General features: G+C 44.2%; 1 protein-coding gene across 2 annotated transcripts in view; it reads right to left on the bottom strand.

Annotated features, from left to right (window-relative positions):
• Positions 1-8,681: 8,681 nt before the first annotated feature.
• Atrn (attractin) overlaps positions 8,682-20,836 on the bottom strand; it is a 134,112-nt gene continuing 121,957 nt past the window's right edge. For both annotated transcript variants that reach the window (XR_015683439.1, NM_031351.2), the window contains 4 exon segments: positions 20,610-20,688; positions 18,101-18,208; positions 15,772-15,886; positions 8,682-13,176 (listed from right to left, as the gene is read on the bottom strand). Coding sequence is in view for 1 of the 2 variants with exons in the window: in NM_031351.2 (NP_112641.1) it covers positions 13,052-13,176; positions 15,772-15,886; positions 18,101-18,208; positions 20,610-20,688 (427 nt within the window). In the remaining variant the exon portion in view is untranslated.

Raw genomic sequence — 20,836 nt, 5'->3', positions numbered from 1 at the left:
CTCCCCGCTTACACATACTCAGTCAGCTGGCAAGGAGATACAGGATGTTAACCCACTGTGTGCTCAGGTTGCTAGCTCTGAGTAGGTTCCTGTTTCTCTTGCTTTTGTAAGTGGAGAAGTTATGAACCACATTCAGTTGACAAAACTCCAAAAGGCTAAAACAGTACAGTTTCCAGGGTGGTTCCTGACACAACAGCCATGGGGCCACAGATTTTTCTAGGCTTTCCTGGGTTCTCTTACTGGTCCACATTTCCTCATACTTAGATGAGTCAAGTGCTATCCACTCGATCTCAGTACTAAGGAGGTTAAGGCAAAAAAGATGAGTTTGAGGCAGACTGATTTGTACAGTGAGATCTTTTCTCAAAATGCCAAAAGAATGAACCAGATGAGTTCCCAGAACAAGGAAGGATATAGGGAAAGATTATAATGACAAAATAGAAAACTCACTGGGAAGGGCTAGAGCAAAAGAGAGCTCTGAACTCTCAGGTGGGTGCTGGGAGTTTAGGCAGCAGTGTCCTCCTCTGAGTTGAAAATCTTCCTTCCTGGAGGCAAACTTCTCAAGACACATGATGTAAAAGAGAAGCACTGGGGACAGCATACCATGACAGGGACTGCCAGCAGTGAGCTGGGATGGAGATATCTCAGAAGCCAGCGGGCAGCTCCTTGTAAAGTAAGGTGGCATCTGGGACCCTGAAAAGCAGGAGACACATCCCTCCAGGGGATCCGCCATCTGAAATAGGAGGCTGCCCGCAGTAGGCTGGGATGGAGACACCTCAGTAGCCCACAGTAGCTCTTTGTAAAAAAGGTGTTTCCCATTTCTCCTAACCTTAGCCCTGGACAATAGCTGTATAGATTTCATTTGTGCATGACTGCTTTTCAGTTGGCCTTGGTGTGCATAATTATTCTATTATATCTGACTTTCCTACTTCTTTCTCCTTCTGCTCTGGTAAATTCTGTGAAACTAGATGTTCCTTGATGTAACGATTTGAAAACAATTGGAAATTGAGGCATAGGGGCACAGCACAGCCCTAATGGCCCAGGTGCATGCTGTGTGTTCTCATCTTGGAAACAATGCAATAACTGCACAATAGTAGTTCCAGATTAATGCTTGACTTGCAAAGAAACTTTGAAGAAATTATTAGAAAATGAATTAGAGCCAATATTGGTATCTTAAGAAAGGAAAAATTTATTGAAGTTAGGAAATAAGTTTTACATAACATTTGAGAGTGGTTCCTGGATAAGGAAGCATAGAATATATAAAATTATATACTAGTAAACTAAGTCAAATACTGGGCCTCTTATGAGAGTCATTGTGTGCAAGGAACAGAAAGCTAGCGGAACCACTGAATTAAGGGTTAACTTGATTCTTTCTGGCCACTGCCTGGCAGCTTTGCCCATGTCATTTATCATTAGAGCTTCACAGGAAAATGCAAGTAGCTGACCTCGGAGCTTTGAGCTCTGGAGTATAATAAATCAAAAGTTAAAGTTTAAATAATAAGTTTACAATTACTATATTTTGGCTACAGGCCTGGGAATAGGGGAAGCTTGAAACTTTGGGGAACAATTGTAATTCTTAATTCTTTGTGGGATGTGTTTATTCTTTTGAATTTGATTTGAAAATGATTATAGAATGTCTTTTTTCTATCTGCTTTTGGATTATCAATAAAAGACTGGGGCAAGAGAAAGGCTAGAGAGTGAATGAGAGAGCAAATGAGAGCGAGTGAAGGAGCGAATGAGAGGGGGAGAGAGAGAGAGCGCACACATGAAAAGAGCATGTGAAGAATGAGTGAAGAGAGAATGTGAAGTGTGTATGAAGATTGAGTGAAAGGAGAGTGCATGTGGTGTGTGTGAGATATGTGTGAGGTGTGTATGAGGAGTGTGTGTGAGAATGAAAGGGTAATGAACAGAGGTGTGCATGAGTGTGGGAGTTCGAGAAACGAAAAGTGCAATAGAGAAAAACAGACTGTGCAAGAGAATGCAGAGTGTGTGCAGCCTCAAGCTGCGAGCGAGTGAGAGAGAGAGAGAGACTTTAAGCCTTGAAATTGCCTGTCAGTTTGTACCCAAAGAGTAGTCTGTGTATATTTATTATGCACCTTTCAGATGTCCCTGCTTCCAGTTGAGAACTCCGATCCTGTGTCGAGACTGGACCCGGGCAGAGAAGTAGGACAACAGGATGCTTTAGGGCAGGGTGTTTATAAAGAGCTGAGGTCCTCCATCCTATTTTGAATTATGTAAATTCAAAATAGCTTCAGGAAGTTCCTGAAACTGATCAGATTCACCAGGCCCTTCCCTTCCTAAGACTATGTATATATAAGCAGTTAAGACTCCTGAGAGTTACTATCAGACAAGGCCAGCTACAAAGACAACTCCCTGATAAGCTGGGCTCCTAGGAAAAGACTCAGTGAGTAGCCTATATGAAGAGACCAGCCAAACAGCTGGGAAGAAACAGAAACTGGCCCAGCTGCTCAGACCAACTTAGCCACCAGGAAAGGCCACCTTCAGCTGTACTGCTTTTCAGCCTGCTTTGTGCTAGCCACAGACTCACCTGCAGCTCATTTGGCACACTCATCTCAGACACCACATACCTGTTCCCTCCATGAGGCTGAGCCAGAAGGCGGCTTGGGATCCTCAGGAAGTGGAGTTCCAGGCAGTTGTGAGCTGCCCAACAAGGGTGCTTGGAACCAGACTTGGGTTCCCTGGAAGAACAGTCTGTGTTCTTCATTGCTGACCCATCTCTCCACCCTCGTGTTTTTGAGACAGGGTCCTACCTCCGGATCTGAGATGGGTCTTGAACTCATATGAACCCAAGATGACCTCACACTTGGGATAATCTTCCTTCATCAGCCTCCAAAATGCTAGACTTAGGGCTGGAGAAAAGTTTTGGCAGTGAAGAGCACCTACAGATCTTGTGGAGAAACTGGGTTCAGTTCCCAGTACCCTCACGATGCTTCACAACTGTTAAGCCCCATTCCGGGGTATAATGTACTCTCTTCTGGATTCTGTAGGCACTGCGTCCATATGGTGTACACACATTTAACAGGTATGTACTGTTAACATTCACATACATAAAAATAAACCTTTAAACAACAAAGGCCTAGGATTCTAGGCATAAACTTGTAGCAGTCTTTGCTATTTTGTGGGTTCTTTTTCCCACCCTTTATCCCCCTGGTTTCACCTATCACTAGACAGAGAAAGAAGGGTAGAGGTCAGGGGAGGGGGAGACAGAAAGACAGACACAGAGAGAGAATTCTGAATCTGAATCTAATTTCTTTCTTCTTGTTTCTTCTTTGAGCAAGACTACTAACCAGAACCAACACCCCCCCCACCCCCCGAATGACCACCAACCCTGCCTATCTGGGCTCTAGCATTTATATACCCTCAGAAAAGTTCCCAGAATTCCAAATTTCACACAATTCCAGAAACTATCTGCAGCTGTCAAAAACCATACTTCTGCTACAGCCTGAGGCAAATGACAGTCAGCTGTTGTAGTCAGTTCAAAGGAGCCTCTAACCCCCACTCCTGGGATTAAAATGAAACCACAGTCTTCTATTTCTGTGTTTTTTAAGGAAACCAAAATTTCAGAATTGTGACACTCCCCCTCCCCGGTCTTAAGCCATTAATTGTGCTGTGTAGCAAGAAATTATAAAGAGAGGCATTTTCAATGAAATAAGCAATTTTTGGGTCAGTGGCCGAGGTTTTCAGGCAGGCCTTTCTGCTGCAGTGGCTTTGCCTTTGATGTAGGGAAACAGAAGCAGCTGAGCAACCCTGCTGCCTGCGTTCAGTTGTATCTGTACCTTTACATACGCACAATTTTAGTTTCTCCTTTGGAAATCTTCGTCTATGCTTATTGGATGCATGATGAGTCCTTAGGAAGTCAATCTACTCCTTCCCAAGATCATGCTTACTGTCCCTGAGGGCAAAGGACCATTTGCTTCTAGATCATGCATTTATAACATTGAATTGTGAGGGATGGAGAAAAGTGTTTATCTGTGCTGCCTGCAATGGTGTGCATTAAATCTCTGGTGCCCAGTGGAGGTTTCCAGTCTGCATGCCACTCCCTGGTTGAAATGGCTCATACTTTTTGCTACAGGGCCTAAAGCTAGGCTCCTGAGGCTATTTCTCAATGGTAATAAATCACCTTGAATATCTCTCTTGGACCTACACTTATTGATCCAGTGGCAACCCTGGCCACATTGCCTGCACACCCTTGGAAGTCTAGGCCTTCTTTCTGGTTTGTATTTACACCATTAACAATTTTGTTGCAAATGATCATATTTCCCACAATTAAAGTACATTTTGAGATCTGAGACCTTTAGTGGCTTGGTCAGTCTCTTTGCAGGTGATTATATTTGCTGCAATTGAAGCACAGGGCATTTTGACGTCAAAGACCTCTAGCTACAGCTTGACCTATAATATTAGCATGGTACAAACCAGTATTGTTCTTATCCTTTATCCACTCATCCATAGGCACTGCTCATGCCTCTAAAGGTCTAATGACTTTTTTTATATTTGGTATTTGCATTGTTCCACACCAAGGTCTCTATCAACACCTGCCTTGTGTCAGGGTCTGATATGGCTTTGTTCACAGCTGAGACTAATTTTTGTAAAAGTTTAGTGGGGGCTTCTCCAGAGCCTGTATAATCTTTGTAAGTGGACTTTTCCCTGGTTCCTCCTTTGTCCCAGTGTGTTATAGCCACTAAGGCAACACAGTTCTATAGCAGTTTCATCAAATTGAATCTGTTCTTGTACATTAGAATTCTGCCCTTCACACAGCAACTGGCCTTTTACTATATTAATTCCCCTTGCTCTATTTCACTGTTCAATATTCACAGCTTCTCCCCTCCACCATGTTAACCATTGCAACTGCAGACTGGCCTCTAGTACAGCTGTTACCAATCCCAAAATTGGAAGGGATTCTATTTTGTGTATCCTAGTTATTTAGAATTTGTTCCACATAAGGAGAGTGCATCCCATACGAAATCATGGCCTTTTAAAAACACATTAGATCTACCATTTCTTAGGACACCATCCTATTCTGTCATAATCTTGTTCCATACCATTAGCAGGCATAGCCTATGCCTATTACTGTATGGCTACTGTATGTATGGGAAAGCTGATGGTGATATCACAACCCTGAGCCACTCCTCCTCCCACTCTATCAGAATGCTGGTTTGAGATGAACTCTTTCTCTTGAGATGGGCTATTTTATCAGATTGTCCTTTGATTTTTTTCAGCTTTTTTCTGACACGAGGCCCTCCAGTGCAGTTTCTTTGCTGCTATCTTCTTACTCAGTCACTGGGACTGAACTTTTTGTTCTCTTTTTCCATGCCCCTTGCCTCCAAGAGCTTCCAGCTCCACTCGCAAACTCTCCGGTTACACCATTAACTCTGCGTGACCCCTATTGCTTTCCAATTTCAGCTTTTTTTTTTTTTTTGGTTTCTCAGGCTACTCCATTTCCACCCAAAAATTTTCCAGCTGCTCAGTCATTATTTCAACTACTTTAAAAAACCAGAATATATAAAGAAGAAAAACAAAAACAAAACAACAAAACCCCTGAAAACACCCTCTGGGAGCGAAGTGAGGAACATCCCAGCAGCAACAGCCACAATTGATTCCTTCATTGCCTGCTGCTTCCTCGACGGCTTTTCTGAGTCCCAAGTTGGGTGCCACTTGTAGCCAATCTTTGCTACTTTATGGGTTTTCCCCAATCCTTTATCCTCCTGGTTTTAACCCCTGTTACTAGATAAAACAGAAAGAAAGACAGAGAGGGAGGGAGATATAGAGATCTCTGAATCTAATTTGTTTTTGTTTCTTCTTTTAGCAGGACTACTAACAAACCACAACCAACCCCCCTGAATGACCAACAATCATCAACTCTGCATACCAGGGCTCTAGCATTTATATACCACTTGAAAAGTTTCCAGAATTCCAAATGTCACACAGTCACAGAAACTCTCTGTAGCTGGCAAAACCATACCTCTGCTAGAACATGAGACAAATCACAGCTACTGCAGTCAGTCCAAAGCAGTCTATACCCTACACCTGGCATTAAAATGAAAATACATTCTTATAATATTTCATTTTTTAAAGAAACCAAAATTCCAGAATTATCACTACATGAACCACTACACCTGGCTTAGAACTCAATTTGTGCCGACTTGCTCAAGGAAAGAGCAGTGTAGATCTATAATCCCAGTACTTGGGAGGTGAGAACAGGAGGATCAGAATTTAAGACCATTTGTGACTATAAAGCAAATTTGAACGGTCTGTCAGCCTGGAGCTAGCTCAGTGGTTAGGAGTTCTGGCTGTTCTTCCAGAAGACCTAGGTTCAGTTTTCAGCACCCAAGTCATAATGTCTGTAACTTCAGTTCCTGAGGCTCACACCATTCCATGGCCTCTGGGTATCACAAACATGGTGTATAGACATGCATGCAGGCAAGACACCCATACATATAAAATAAAAATCGATATTTAAATAACCAAGTAGTTATCTTTAGCTTTTCTCCCTCTAGCTAAAAACTTGTTGCTTCCCAAGTTATTAACCAAAAAACTTCCCACGTTCTGACAGAAGCCCCACCTCCAGCAGTCCCCTTGCTGCTACTTTACTTTTCTCACTGCCTATCACCTGCCATGAAACCAATGCCAAATGTCTTCAGTGTATTAACAGGTGAATGATGCTCCAGGGTACAGATCTGGAAAATAAAGGCCCTCATCTCAGTCAGTTTGCCTTCATGAAGAGCTGTAGTGATTCCTCTGAGCCAAGCACCTACCATCTTGGGGCATTCAGCTGTGCCGCCTTGCAAAACATTATCCCAGCTGAGTTTGTTGACAGCTTACATTCCAGCAATGGAATGGAGCAGGGCCTGAGATTATCACCTGAGTGTCCCTACCACCTGTTGTATGCAACTCTGCCTTAACTGGTGGAGGGGCTGTCTGTCTATTTGTCTATCCATCTGTCCATCCATCCATCCATCTACCCATCTACCCATCCATCCATCCATCCATCCATCCATCCATCCATCCATCCATCCATTCATCCATCCATCCATGCATGCATGCATGCATGCCTGGGAAAACTAGAATGGAAACTCCATCTATGTGGGTATGGGGAAGCTCTCATCCCTGCTGGGTAAGGCTTTTTCAAGATATGGTTTGTTAGGGGGAGGAGCACCCACATCCCAGCATTCTATAAGTAACTTCTCATCTATGTTTTGCAAGGAAGCCCAACAAACTCACTGGTTTTCTAGTGAACTTTGGTGGAATCATACCTTGGTTTCTTGTTGGGACCTTTGAAGGGACAGGCATTGCTTACATTTCTGTCTGGGAAGGAATTTAGCAACAGAAACCCTTAGTCTTCTTGATCAAGTAGTTTTTGTGTGCATGGTGGCCAGGGACCCATGTTCCTTCTAATACTTTAACCCGTGAACTCCAAGGAAGGCCCAAAATGAAAACATCTTCTGTGCAAAAGTTTGGTGTTATCACTTTTCCAACATTTCATCAATGGTGGCCCAGTATGGACCCAGCCTAATTTTCAGAGCCTGGGTAATGTGGAATAGTTCAACCACAAGAACTGGGTGAGCACACACCACTGCCTCTGCTAGGTTTTACTGAGGCAAGGGTCTCACCATGTAGCCCAGGCTAACCTTGAGCTTGCAGCAGTCCTCTGCCTCAGTCTAGCATCATGTAACAGGGATGAAGCCTGGAGGAGGTCTAGCCACTATACCTCGAGGTGGCTATAATCAAGGTGAGAATGCAGCGAGATGTAAAGACAGAGAAGTCATGGGGACATTGGCAGGGAAAGGAATCTTATCCTGGAATCTGACTAAACGTCACCTGCTGAAAACACAGAATCCTGGTTTTCTATGAACTTTGTTGGAATCATGCCTTGGTTGCTTGTTGGGACTTTTGAAGGCACAGGCATTGCTTACATTTCTGTCTATTTGCTGTCGAAGCTGCCAACTGAGTTACTATGCCTCGCATACATACATCTATATTAAAGTAACAACGAACCAGGCTTAAGGTCTGAATGGATATGATGTTGGGTTCCTGGGTCCTGGGGATCTTATCAATTGCAGTCTCAACAGGTGCCTCTCAGGAACTGCCTGGTGATCTCACATGTGGTTCTTAACAACCCTTTGAAGTTATAACTTCAAACCTCACCAACATCCTGTATGAGTGTTGTAAAACAAAACTACCCAACCAACTAAACAACAGTAACAACCAAAACTAACCCAACCCAAACCAAACCAAACAACTCCAATAAGCTGGGACTCTCTTAAGGTCTCTGTCCCCACATTTGGTTTTTCTGCATTTTCCTTTGAGAAGTCCGCATGATCTTCTCCGCAGTCTTATTCTCTTCCAATCCTTCTGCTTAATTGGAGTTGAGGAAGTAAAGGTCTTGACTGTGTAGACCAGGCTGGCCTACATTGCCACCATGCCCAGCACCCCTCTGCTTACTTAAGTGTATTATTAAAATATCTTTAGCATGTCTAAAGTCTGCTTCATAAACTGAAATTCTTTTCAGTGCCAAAGCCAAGAGTCTCGAATTGCAGTCCCTACTCTAGGGGATTCCTCAGGCTGCCAAGGGTCTAATGCACTGCTGTTGTCTTGTCTCCTCACTGCTAATATAAGGACTAAAATGTAAATAGAAAACAGAATTAGCATTAAACATTCAGAACACATTTTACCAGATCTACTTTTATTTCAGAAGGAATTTTGTATTATAGTATTTACTTCTGTTTATATACAAGTGCTTCACATTTGCATTTAAAATGCAGACCCCCCCATTAATTCTCTTGTTCCTGATTAAATTAGCTGTTATTTTACAATACAAAAAATACCAAAAATTGCAGTCCTAAATGTATGTATAACACCACCAATCCCAGCAATTAAATAGTTTACAATACTTACTCCATATTTACACAAGTGCAACAGATGCCAAGTTACACATATTAACAAACTAAGCTTGGATCAAAACAAAACAACAAACTGTAAATAACCAGAAAAGATTTCCAGAGGCAGAATTAGTTCAGCAGGCTTCACTAGTGTTTTGTGCAGAGTCAAGTTCTGAGAGCAGCTTCTGTTATTGCCTTTAGGAAAGAAGGTGCCAGTTTCTCCCTGCACTCTGGAGGGCACCCTGAGGGCTCCCTGCAGGCAGGGTGTGGAGCTCCAGAGGCTCTGCTCAGCCAGAGGAGGCCATGCTGATGTCTCATTCCAAAGCTGTGCTGGGAGGTTGTGACCAGGGTCAACATTTCAGATTTCCTTAGGAAGCCAAAGCTCATCCTAGGAAGAACCTCTGGCTTCTTGGTTCTGCTTCTAGGAAGCTCTCCTAGGATGATAGCTGTCTAAAGAGCTGGGTTTTCACCTCAGTCACTGCCCTAATGTTAGCTTAGCTTACAAGTGTTTAGTAAATATTTGTTGAACAGATCAATTAAAGGACACCAAGGATCAAAGGTTTTCATAAAAACAGCACCATCCCCCAAGGAGGTGATTCACTTCCTTACCATGCACACTCTGCTATGTTGAGAGAGGGCGGGCGCTGGCAGGCTGCAGCGTTACCCACCAGAGGCTCTCTGCTCTTGTTCATCCAGTTCCCTAATGAGATCCCATCTTACGCTTCTAGCCTTCAAGATATTCTGGTATTTTCCTTTTGCTGACAGTCATCTTCCAGGTTAGCTCAGGAGGCAATGGGTTGCTTTTGTGCCACACCGATTTGGACCTTTCAGAGCCCTCTCCAGACTGTGTAGGGAAGACCAGGACGGGGACAGGAGGCTGAGGTGTGGGAAAATAGTGCTATTTATCAACAAATGAGCCCTCCCATCCCCAGTTTTTAGTATAAAAAGAACATGGTTCTCAGAAATGTCATTAAAATTTTAGACAAAGCCACAACAATGCAGCCTAGAGAGCCCCTTTGCAAAGTCTGACGTTCACAGGTGACATAGTCCTTGACTTTAGAGTGATAGAACACCTCGCCCCACAGAGATGCCGAAATCACAAGGAGCATTGACGTTACAGCAGTGATGGACACTCTTGCTTCCTGAGTTCGCTTGTGTACGGTCATGGAAATAGACACACTGCCTGGCTCTTCATGGGTTGGTTTGTTCTGAGACAGGGTCTTGCTATGTAGCCCAGGGTATTCTTGAATTCTTTATTTCTGTGTGTATTGGGTGTTTTGCCTGTTCGTGCTGTGCACCATGTACACCGCCACAGGCACCCGAGGAGGACAGAAGAGGGTGTTGGGTTACCTGGGGTTGTAGTCATAGAAGGTTGTGAGCCACCATGTGAGTGCTGGGAACTGAACCAGTGTCCTGTCCAAGAGCAGCCTTAACCACTGAGGCATCTCTCCAGCCCCATCTTTGAATTTTTTCTTCCTGCCTCTGTCTTCTGAATGCTTGGATCACAGCTGTGTGTCACCAGGCTTGCTCTCTTCCTGTATTCTAAGAGCTGAATCATTGTTTAGTTACCTAATGGGCACGAGGCTACCGAACACACCAGCATGGTGTACAATGCCTTATCGACGGACTGGGGTCTGGGAAGATGATCTCCCAGAGCTCGGATACCCAGTCTATGGCACAGAAACAGATTAGGTGAAACTCAAGATGTTACTGTTTAATAAAAATACATTATGATACTTTTCTGTTTATGTACACCCTGAATGTCTGAACATTCTGGACACTATAGTATAGTTATGTACAAGTGCAAGGTCAGTGTCTTCATGACTACTTTATATACAAGTTCTCTCGTGACAGAATCACTGGGTCACTGGCTCTGAGCTGAGCTCTTCTCTGCCATCCCCTCTGCTTTACGTCTGAAGGGAGCTGCTGGCTGTAAAGGGGATGCAGGTGAAGCTGGCTGTTTCTCCATTACAGGAGCAGAAACAAATGCCATCTGCTTCTTTTTAAAGAATAAACAGTATCCCTAAAGGTGATTGGGGGGACATAAACAGGTAGGTGGGAGCCATGGTACGTATTATTTCAAGGTATGGGACTAACACGGAAACAACTTCTTTGGCCAAAGAAATTTGGTCCTTAAAGCAAAGCAGAGGGGGGATTTCCTTCCATAAGGCCAACCCCTAGTGAGGCTTCCCTCTCTCTTTCTTCTGGCCAAGAGTCCCTTGGGTTGCTATGGAGATGAAACGCTAGACCACAGACACTTATGTGCTCGGCTTTGTTAGGGATGTGGGGAGATCCTAGCTGCACAGGGGACGAGGTTGGGATCATTTCTAGAACTTTCTGCTCCTTAATAGTGACGAAAAAGTCGTGTTTTGAGAGGTGAGTCTTACAGCAGTGTTGTGCATCAGTGACTTAGGGTTCAGCGTGGAGACGTCACTGCAGAAGTCTTGTGTGGAATGAGGTTAGTGCGGGGCTCAGAGAAAGGCTCCCTCTTCAGCACTGTATTAAAGGTGAAATGCTACAGCTTTTATCCTTCTGATTATTAGCTTCTCCAAACTCATAAATTGATCACTGTTGCCTAGAGGGCTGTTCTAGTCAGATAATAGGAGAACTGCAGGGTATGAAGCAGGAGAGGAAAGGTGTGAGGCTGCTGCATAATGCCAGAATACTGAGCACCATAAATGGGAATGCAGTGTCCAGGCAGGGTCCTGGGCAGAGCAGAGGACTGCTCACCCCTCTTAACATGGTAATCTTCTTTGGAAGTGGGTCTTGTCCCTTCCTTTCACCCCATGTCTTTTCATCCTCATTAGCATTCACCACCTCCTCTCAGCCTCCAGCTGGGTCTGGGAGGAGGCTGGACCAACTCCTACCAGGGGAGAGGGAACCAGGCCCCTTTCCGTGTGCTGAGCAGATGCTGCCCCAATGCCAGGCACTATCCCTCTTCTAGTGTGTACTCCATCCAGCCTGGGGATGACCCACAGGTTCCCACAGGTCAGTGCGAGCAGCTGTAGGAAGACAGAGCCAGGTGTCCCAGGCGTCTGCTCAGAGAGGCACATGACATGAGCAAGTGCACTCTGTGGTGCCTTGGCAGAAGGAGCCAAGTGACACTAGGCTGGGGGGGAGGGTCATTTAGTTCCTATTGCTAGTAGTCCCTATTAAGTGTTTCTTGGGATGAGAATTATTCTTTCTTGGCTGCAAATTAGACTTTAACAAAGGAACCAACTGCAATGGTGGTTACTTAAAGTTTACAAGGATGTAGGAATGCAATCATGTAAAAACTCAGGCTTACTAACGTTCCAATTGCTAGATCTAATTAAAGTCTAGGCACTTAGTGTGTGTGTGTGTGTGCACGTGTGTATGTGTGTAAGACAGAGTGAGAAAAAAGAGAAGGAAAGAATGGATTAAAATTAAATTGATCAAGTTTCTATAGGGAATTATCAACTGCATTTGTCTATATTCTAACTCCATTGACCGTGACATTTAGAATAGCCCTCTTTGCTGGGCCTGGTGGTACACGCTTTCTATCCCAGAATTTATGAGGCAGAGGCAGGTCAACTTTTAAGAGTTCAGTCCAGCCTGATCTACATGGTGAGTTCCAGGCCAGCTAGGACCACACAGTGAGACCCTGTCTCCAAAACAAAACAAAACAAGGCCCCCATCAATTATACTTTGATATGACTTCCAAAGAGAAAGATCATTATTAATTCTCAGCTGAAAAAACCTACTTCCTGGAAGAGAGTAAAAGCACATCTTGTAAAAAGACAGCAAGCTTCAGATGAGAACAATTCATCTGAGGATCAATCGAGAGGACATGCTGGAGAGCTGCTGACGGAGGGCATCACTTTTGCAGTTGAGCTTCCACAGGGACCTCTGCATCACTTTTAGCTCTCACTGGGTCTACACTGGTCTCCTCCACCCATGAGTAGAGCAGATCACTCCTGGACTTGTAATTAAATTATTTCCTACACAGAAGTAAAAGGTTAGATGCTGGACACAGAAGGGATGAACCATCAAAACAGCTTGTATGATCATGCACGTGAGTTGGATGCTTCAAGGGTTTCCAGTCTTCTGCCCCACACCAGCTTCCTGCCTGCAGCCTCCCCTGTAGACAGCTTAGTGGACCACATGCCCCTCTGTGAGGGAGAGTTCCTGCCCCAGTATCAAATGCAGGTTCCAGGCTGTGCAGGGGGCTGCTGCTTCCGGTTCCTTACAGCTCCTGACTTCTCCTTGTACACTATTGGCATCTGCTGAGAAATGTCCACCAGGGCACTGGCCACAGCAAGACCTTGGAAGAACCCACAGAGGGGACACGTGTCATGAAGCAGCTTACTTTTTTACAAAATGATTTCACATTTCTTTTTACATTTCCCTAGTGAAAGATAAAGGTATTCATGGGAGTCCTTCCATGTCCCGCCCCTCCCACCAGGGCGGTGGCTTCAGCTCATTTATGCACACCTAACTACTCATTTCTCTCTGCTCCACATCAGATCACCAAAGCAGTGTGCTCTGCCTGAGGGTGGCCATGCTCTGGGTGTGCGCCTTGTGCTGGTTTACAGAAGGAGCAATGAAGGTATCACTCCTTCACAGTGAGGTGTGGTTCATCCCGTGTTACTGGCCTAGTGCAAGCTACTAAAACTTTGTGTGTGTGCTTCCTCAAAAAGTACAGGAAAATTGGCATGGATAACTCTGTTGTGGGGTGGGTCTCAAGAAGGGAGTAGGGCTTCATGAGGATTTTCAGAGGGTAGAGCATTAGGTAAAGGGTGAGGAAGGAAAGGCTCTTATATCTCTATATAAGACCTGTTCCATCTCTGTGCCCGTATGAAGCAGGAGATGCTGGCCATCGTATCAGGTCACAGAGTTGCTCTATCCACAGTAAGACTAACTCAGGGACTCAATGTCTGGGGATGTCAAGTAAGATGAAGACAATGGACTCATCATACATAAAAAAGGGCTGGACACGGATAAAGGATACTTTCCTACTAAGTCAGGTTATTTGGGTAGAGACAACACTGAGTCCCTCGGACCACTGACTGAGTACAGTCCTAAGCAGAACACCGCGTGAGGCGAGGCATTCCTGTGCACAGCTTCAGAATCAAGGTACTTCCTAACCTGCCTTTCAGCCTGCCTTTGTGTTTAAAGGAAGACCTTTTCTCTGCAGCAGGGTCCCATTATATAGCCTGGGTAAGTCTAGATCTCAGTATGAGGCAATCTTCCTTCTCTGCCTCCAGTCTTAAGACAAAGTTTAGGGGTTGGGGATTTAGCTCAGTGGTAGAGTGCTTGCCTAACAAGCGCAAGGCTCTGGGTTTGGTCCCCAACTCCGAAAAAAAAAAAAAGAAAAAAGAAAAAAAAAAGACAAGGTTTATATAAATTATGACTTACATGTTTGATGAAAAAGTATAAAGGACACTGGTAAGTATGTAGTAAGTTATAAAAATACAATTACAATACAAAAAATGATTGTTATGAAAAATAAATATAGATTTGATCCTCAGCAATACCCAAAAAGAAAAAAAAACTATAAAAAACAGTATATAGTAAGGGCTGGAGAGATGGTTCAGCAGTTACAAGCACTGGCTATTCTTCCAGAGGACCTGGGTTCACTTCTCAGCACTGACATGGTACAGTGGCTTACAACTCTCTGTAACTCCAGTTCCAGGGGATCTGATCCCCTCACAGAAACATACATGCAGGCAGATGACCAATGCACATAAAATAAAAGCAAATAAGTCATTTAAAAAAGTATATAGTAAAAATAATTTCTTCCTATTCCTGCCCTAAATCGCCACTGGTACCTGTTTCCTGTACAGATGCATTTTAGAAAAAAAAATATGTTTAGAATAAATGTTTGTAATAAGGTGTACATCTAGGAGCTGTGGGTAGGCTGGTTGGTAGAGTGTTTGCCCAGCATACATGAAGCCCTGGGTCAGAGCCTCTGGGCCACATAAGCCAGGAGCAGTGATGCAATCTCGGCACTGAGGAGGAGGCCGGATGACCAGAAATTCAAAGTCACCCTTGGCTACAAATGTAGTTTGAAAACAGTACAGGCTCCCCCTACATCCAAAGGCTGTATCATTATTTTGATGAAATGAAAATTGGTCTGCATTAACTCAATAGAATTATAATTTTAAAAATATCCTTTATGTTTTCATAAGATTTCTTTATGCCTATTTAAAACAAGCTGGGCATGAAGGGTCACACCTGCAATCCCAGCACTTGGAGGCTGAGGCAGGAGGATAACTATGAGTTTGAAGGCAGCTTGGGCTACATAATGAGGTTTGTTGTTGTTGCTATTTGGTTTTTTGAGACAGAGTTTCTCTGTGTAGCTCTGGCTATCCTGGAATTTACTCTGTAGACTAGGCTGGCCTCAAACTCAGAGATCCTCCTGCCTCTGCCTGCCCAGTGCTAGGACTAAAGGCATGCACCATCACTGCTTGGCTTAGGCTGCATAGCAAGACCTTAACCAAGATGTGGAGCATGGCTAGACCTAGGTACTTGGGCAATTCAAGCTTTGGGACACAGCTGGAAGTCAGAGGCATGGAGATGACTAGGGGCTTATCAAGGAGGAAAAAAAAGCCTATATTTGGGATAAGAACAAGGGGTTAAAAAAAAGTATGGATGCATAGACTCAAGGGGACCAGGAGCGTGAATGGCTGAGGAGGCTGTGCACTGTGAGGAGGTCCTGGCCTGCCACCACAGGACCTCCTGAGACAGGAATGCCAATGCCCAGAACAGTTTGGGGATGATGGAATTGTATCACCAAAGCTCTGCCAGAGGCAGCCCCACCATGCACTGCCCCCATACCCAGGTTCTCTACCAGAGGAAATGTCTAGGACTTAGTCCTTCACAGACCAATATATGTCACTACCTCCTGTCTACTCACCTGACTGACCAGGAGGAGGGATTCCTCCCAGTCCTCGAGGGAGCCTCACAAACACAGAGAGGACAGCAGCTTTGTTACCAAAGCAGGGCTCCAGGGCAATGGGCTTAGGAACAGTCTGGAGGAAGAAAGCAGAAGTGCCTTAACTTAGCCACACACTTCAGAGTCAGGTACTTATAAGGTCAACAGGAGGTTTCCACAGCCACTACTCCAGAGAGCTGCATGAGTGCCAGGGAAAGGCCCATGTCAGTGGCTCTCTCTTGGCGTCAGTGTTGGCAGTGTTTGTCTGGTGACCTGTTGGATAGTTCTTCATACTTGGCACAAACAGACCCAGATATTAGAGAGAGCCACCCGGTCTACATTCATCTTCCACCCACCAGGTCCTAACTCTGTAGGTTTAAGAGCTTGTGAAATGTAGATAGCTCACCAAATGCGTCCTTCGTCTGCTTATTGAATGCTTCAGCTCCAGAAAATATATTCGTTTCTATTGCAAACTTTATTTTTAAAAGAGAACTTTATAGGCTGGAGAGATGGCTCAATCGTTAAGAATACTTGCTCATGTAGAGGACATGAGCTTAGTTCCCAGCATTCACAGGGCAGCCTACAACCATCTGTAACTCCAACTCCAGGCATCTAGTATTGCCTCTGGCCTCTGTGGGTACCAGGCATGCATGTGGTACACAGACACAGAAGCAGGTAAAACACTCATCTACATTAAATAAAAAGAATGAGAAAACAAAGCTAAGGAGGAGCCTGGGAGGGAGCCAGCAAACAGCATCCTCCATGGTTTCTGCCTCAAGTTCCTGCCCTGACTCCCCCAGTGAGAGATTATGACTTAGAAAGACAGCTCAGATAAATCCCACTTCTCACTCTGTAGCCAAGAAGGGCCTTGAATCTGTAGCCCTCCTGCCGTAGCCTGTTGGTGCCATGAGCCATCAAGTCTGGCTCCTGCTGGTCTTAAACATCATTTGGGATACTCACTCGCACTGTGAAGACATTCTTTGTCATATTCCTGGCTTTATCACTGAGAGTCAAACACCACCCCCCTTTCCTCCCTCTTTCTGTCCCTCCCTCCCTCTCCCTACCCCTTGGTCTTCTCCTTTAAGCCTCCCGCAGTTACTATTTTATTTTGCCTCAGTAGACTTGATTTTTCTAGATGCTCTGTGTAAGTGGAATGCTATAACCTCTTTCACTTAACACAATTTCTCAAGGTTTGTCTACGCTGTAGCATACATTAGACTTTAAAAGGATAAACCATTTCTGTAACAACATGCTCCTTTGCTTATCTCCCACCTACTGACAGTCCTTGATTGCTTTTACTCCCTGTCAGTTATGAATGTGCTGTCATCAACACTGGCATTAGAAAACCTCCATAGCACATTTTTGTCTTGCTTTAGTTTTCTTGAGACAAAAATCTTGTCCAGTAGCCCAGGCTGGTCTGGAATTTACAGAGATCCTCCTGAATCTGCACTCCAAGTACTGAGATTACAGGCATGTGCTACTAGTAGTGGCCATATCATTTTCTAGTGGCTACATCATCATTTCATAGTCTAGGTACACAGAGATTCCAGCTTTTAAACACGGTGACACATCGTCGTGTGTGCATGCATGTGTGTGCGTTTGCAAGTGCACGTGTGTGTATGCATGCCCATTATACATGTATACATGGAAGTGCCCCTCAGTTGTTCTTTGCTTTACTTACTGAGGCAGGGCCTCTTGCTGAACCTGAAACTCACCAATTCCAGTCAGCCTCGTCAGTCCGCTTACTCTAGGAATCCTGTTTCTGACTCCCCAAGTACTGTTACCATGCCTGCCTGGCTTTTAATTGAGTACTGGGGCTCTGAACAAAAAGTGTGTGTGTGTGTGTGTGTGTGTGTGTGTGTGTGTGTGTGTGTGTGTGTGTGTTGGGTCTAATAATGGTTAAATTTAACTGCTTCCCCCCCCTTTTCTTTTTCCTAAAATATGGGGTCTCGTTATATACCTTGGCTGTTCTGGAACTCAGGGAGATCTGCCTGCCTCTACCTTCTAAGTGCTGAGATTAAAGATGTGCTCCACCACACCTAACCCAGTTTAGATGTTTTCAAATAAAAACTTTAAGGTATTATGCCACAGAACACTTTAAGAATAACAAGCATAATTTGCATGTTAAAATCTGAACATGGCTGACTGATGACAGCCATGGAACTAGAAAAGTAAAGCCACAGAGCACCTTACAGTCGTGGTTGTTTCTGCTGACTGACAGAAAAGACAGGAGTGGCACTCAGAGCGCTCACTGTCTCTAGTCAGACAGACTCAGGCCTGAGTTCTGAAGGATTTTTGAGCCACTTCTCACCTTTATACTTCCCCCAATGAGATCAGGAGGTTCTTCATCTGTTTCCAAGGCAACATTTACAGAAGCAAAAGGGCGGCTGGCCATCTGTTGCATCTCCCGAAGAAGTTGCTAATGAATAACATAGTATGTGTTAATACGCTTACTGCTGAAACTTTATTAGGGAATTCTAATGTTACCAGGTATTAGACATTCCTCATTTTCCCTGGGTCAAAGTGATCAGATGCAGCGCCAAAGCTGAGAGCACTGCCATACTAGAGCACAAGGGAGCGAATCCTGTTAGATGTGGTAACACTATTATATTTTTATAAAAAGTCCTTACCAGTAAGAGATAAAAGTTAAAATAGTGGAAGACATACTGCTATGCTGTCTGATAGTTGAATATATAAAAGGGCAGAGACTTACCTTTTATATTTCTGTTATTTAAGTCACTCTACCTTGCTTTGTGTTAAAACCTGAACCAAATGCTCCCAGAGCAACAACAATAAAAAAGATGGCTGATAGGACATGAGACTACTCTCCCCCGAGAAGGGGGGGGGAAGGTGTGACTAAGAACACGAATGAATGGGAAGGGCTCTGGATTTGGGGGGTGGGGTGGATACCTTAGGATAGATGTTCAAACTACCAAGGATTCAATGTCTTCTTTAAATGTGATTTGTGTGTTTGTTTATAAGACACCCAGGCTGGCCTTGAACTCACTGGATGAATTTGAACTTCTTTTACTCCTACGTTACCCAACTACACATGGCTTGCAATGTTTTCATGTTGGGTCAAATATGGAATGTGGACATTCATTCCTATATCATCAGTATGAGAGGTCTTCTGAGGTTATGCTGGGAAAGACAAACTGGCCTTGCTTCAAACCACCTTCTAGGAGGCAAGATCCTAAAGCAACAAAAATCATCACTCTGTTCTAGAAGGGAAATTTTATGTCAAAAATGTTCTTAAAACCCAGGAATAGATTCCTACTGCTGGATCTTAGGGGTTAGGTCCCTCCTGTGGCAGGAGGGATTGTGTATACCTCATATCCGAATACCTCCACTGATCTGCTACATGCAGACTTCTCCCTGATAATGTCTGTAAATGTGGAAAGTTTCCTGTGTTATATGAGTTGCTGTTACACATTCTATTGCAGCCTCCAAGCATCACTGAAGGACTCGATGACCTACTCGGTATCAGCACATCTCTCTACTGATCCTGGAAAGACTTTCCATTTACTCAGCAAACCTCATCTGGGTTCTGTAATCTCTAGGTGCAGGGTCACAGGGAGACAGCTGCTGTCCCACTGCAGCACTGTTCTAGAACCTCTGCAAGAGTACAGGAGATAATGTGGGTAAAGAACTTCCATCAGGACCCAGGATGCAGCATGAACTAAAAACAGCATCTTTACTGGGAACAAGTTATGACTGACCTCGTACATTTACAACGGTCAGGTTTAGCACTACAGGGAAACTGCAAACAAAGGATAAAGAATTAGTTTATTAGCTGACTGAACACAGTCTAAGTATATTTAAAAATTCTTTTCTTGAGAGGGGGTTTATCTTCTAATTTTCTCTCTCATGATATTGTAAATATTTTCCAGTTTATTGCTACTTTCTGTATTATCCATTTATATACTTTTATATACTTAAGTGTCATTTTGTTTTCAGACAAATCCCTATTATTCTATCTCAATAACTCATATGAAAATAATTTTGTTTTCTTCCCAACAGTAACAAAACTGCTTCCTTGCTCTTCTTTGGAGGGTACAGTCTAGGGTGAGTTGTCTGGCTTATTCAGGTAGCAGATTATGAGATTGTTAAGTGTACAGACTAGAACAAATTGTTTGTGGAAAACCTGTATTTAGGAACCTGGGCTGTGAAGACAGAGGCCCTAGTTACAGCTCAGTTCTGTATCTCAATATCTGTGTGACAATGGTAGTTATGTGGCTTCCCTGAGCCCAGTGGCAATACTTATATATCATAGGGCTGAGGTGAGGATTAAAGTCGCTGGTCTAAGTAAAACCACCTGGACCGGTGCCTGGGATGTAGCGTGCTCAGCTCCAGGTAACATGCCTACCAGTACCAACTCCAGTGCTCAATCTAATGAGTGACGCAGGCTATAGCTATAGGTTTTGTTTTATTGGACCTCCCCTCTCCCACCTGCTGCCTAAAATCCACAGGTTAGAAGCTTTGTCCTTAGTGTTGTGCTGCTGATAGAGGATGCTGAGAAGAGAACCCAGGGACTCAGTTTATGCCAGGCAAGTACTCTGTCACTGCGCTGAACAGGTCCCTACACTCATATTTTTATGAAAGGCTCTTAGGAAGACTGTTGAATCAAGCAGTGGCACTTATGACACTTTATGCAGGAATAACTGAAATCTACTGATGGCACAGAGTAGAGCCATACAGCAGGTGGAACAGCCTGCTTCTCATATGATTATTAGTCACCATGAACAGGTAGAGGGATCTGCCTAGAAAGAAGGAAAGAAACGAGGTTTATGTGGAGTTTCAGTTTGTCTACTTGGGCTTACCTCTCTCCTCCTGGATGCCCAACAGCTCTGCTTGATCTTCCAGACCACTGCCGCCACCAGAAGCAGAGAGAGGAAACAGCTGCAAGGGAAAACCACCTTGTTAGTCAGCTCGCCCTGCCTGACTCCACGCCTGACCCCAGGGAACAATCCTCCACGTCCTAACTCAGCTCCTGATGCTGTATGTGATAGATAGGCTCACAGGAAGTTAGTGTGAGAAACACTGGCTA

This window comes from Rattus norvegicus, chromosome 3 (assembly GCF_021556685.1).
Source record: "Rattus norvegicus strain SHRSP/BbbUtx chromosome 3, alternate assembly SHRSP_T2T, whole genome shotgun sequence".
NCBI lineage: Eukaryota > Metazoa > Chordata > Mammalia > Rodentia > Muridae > Rattus > Rattus norvegicus.
Note: the sequence above shows the minus strand (reverse complement) of the source record. Positions and strands in the feature narration are given on the sequence as shown.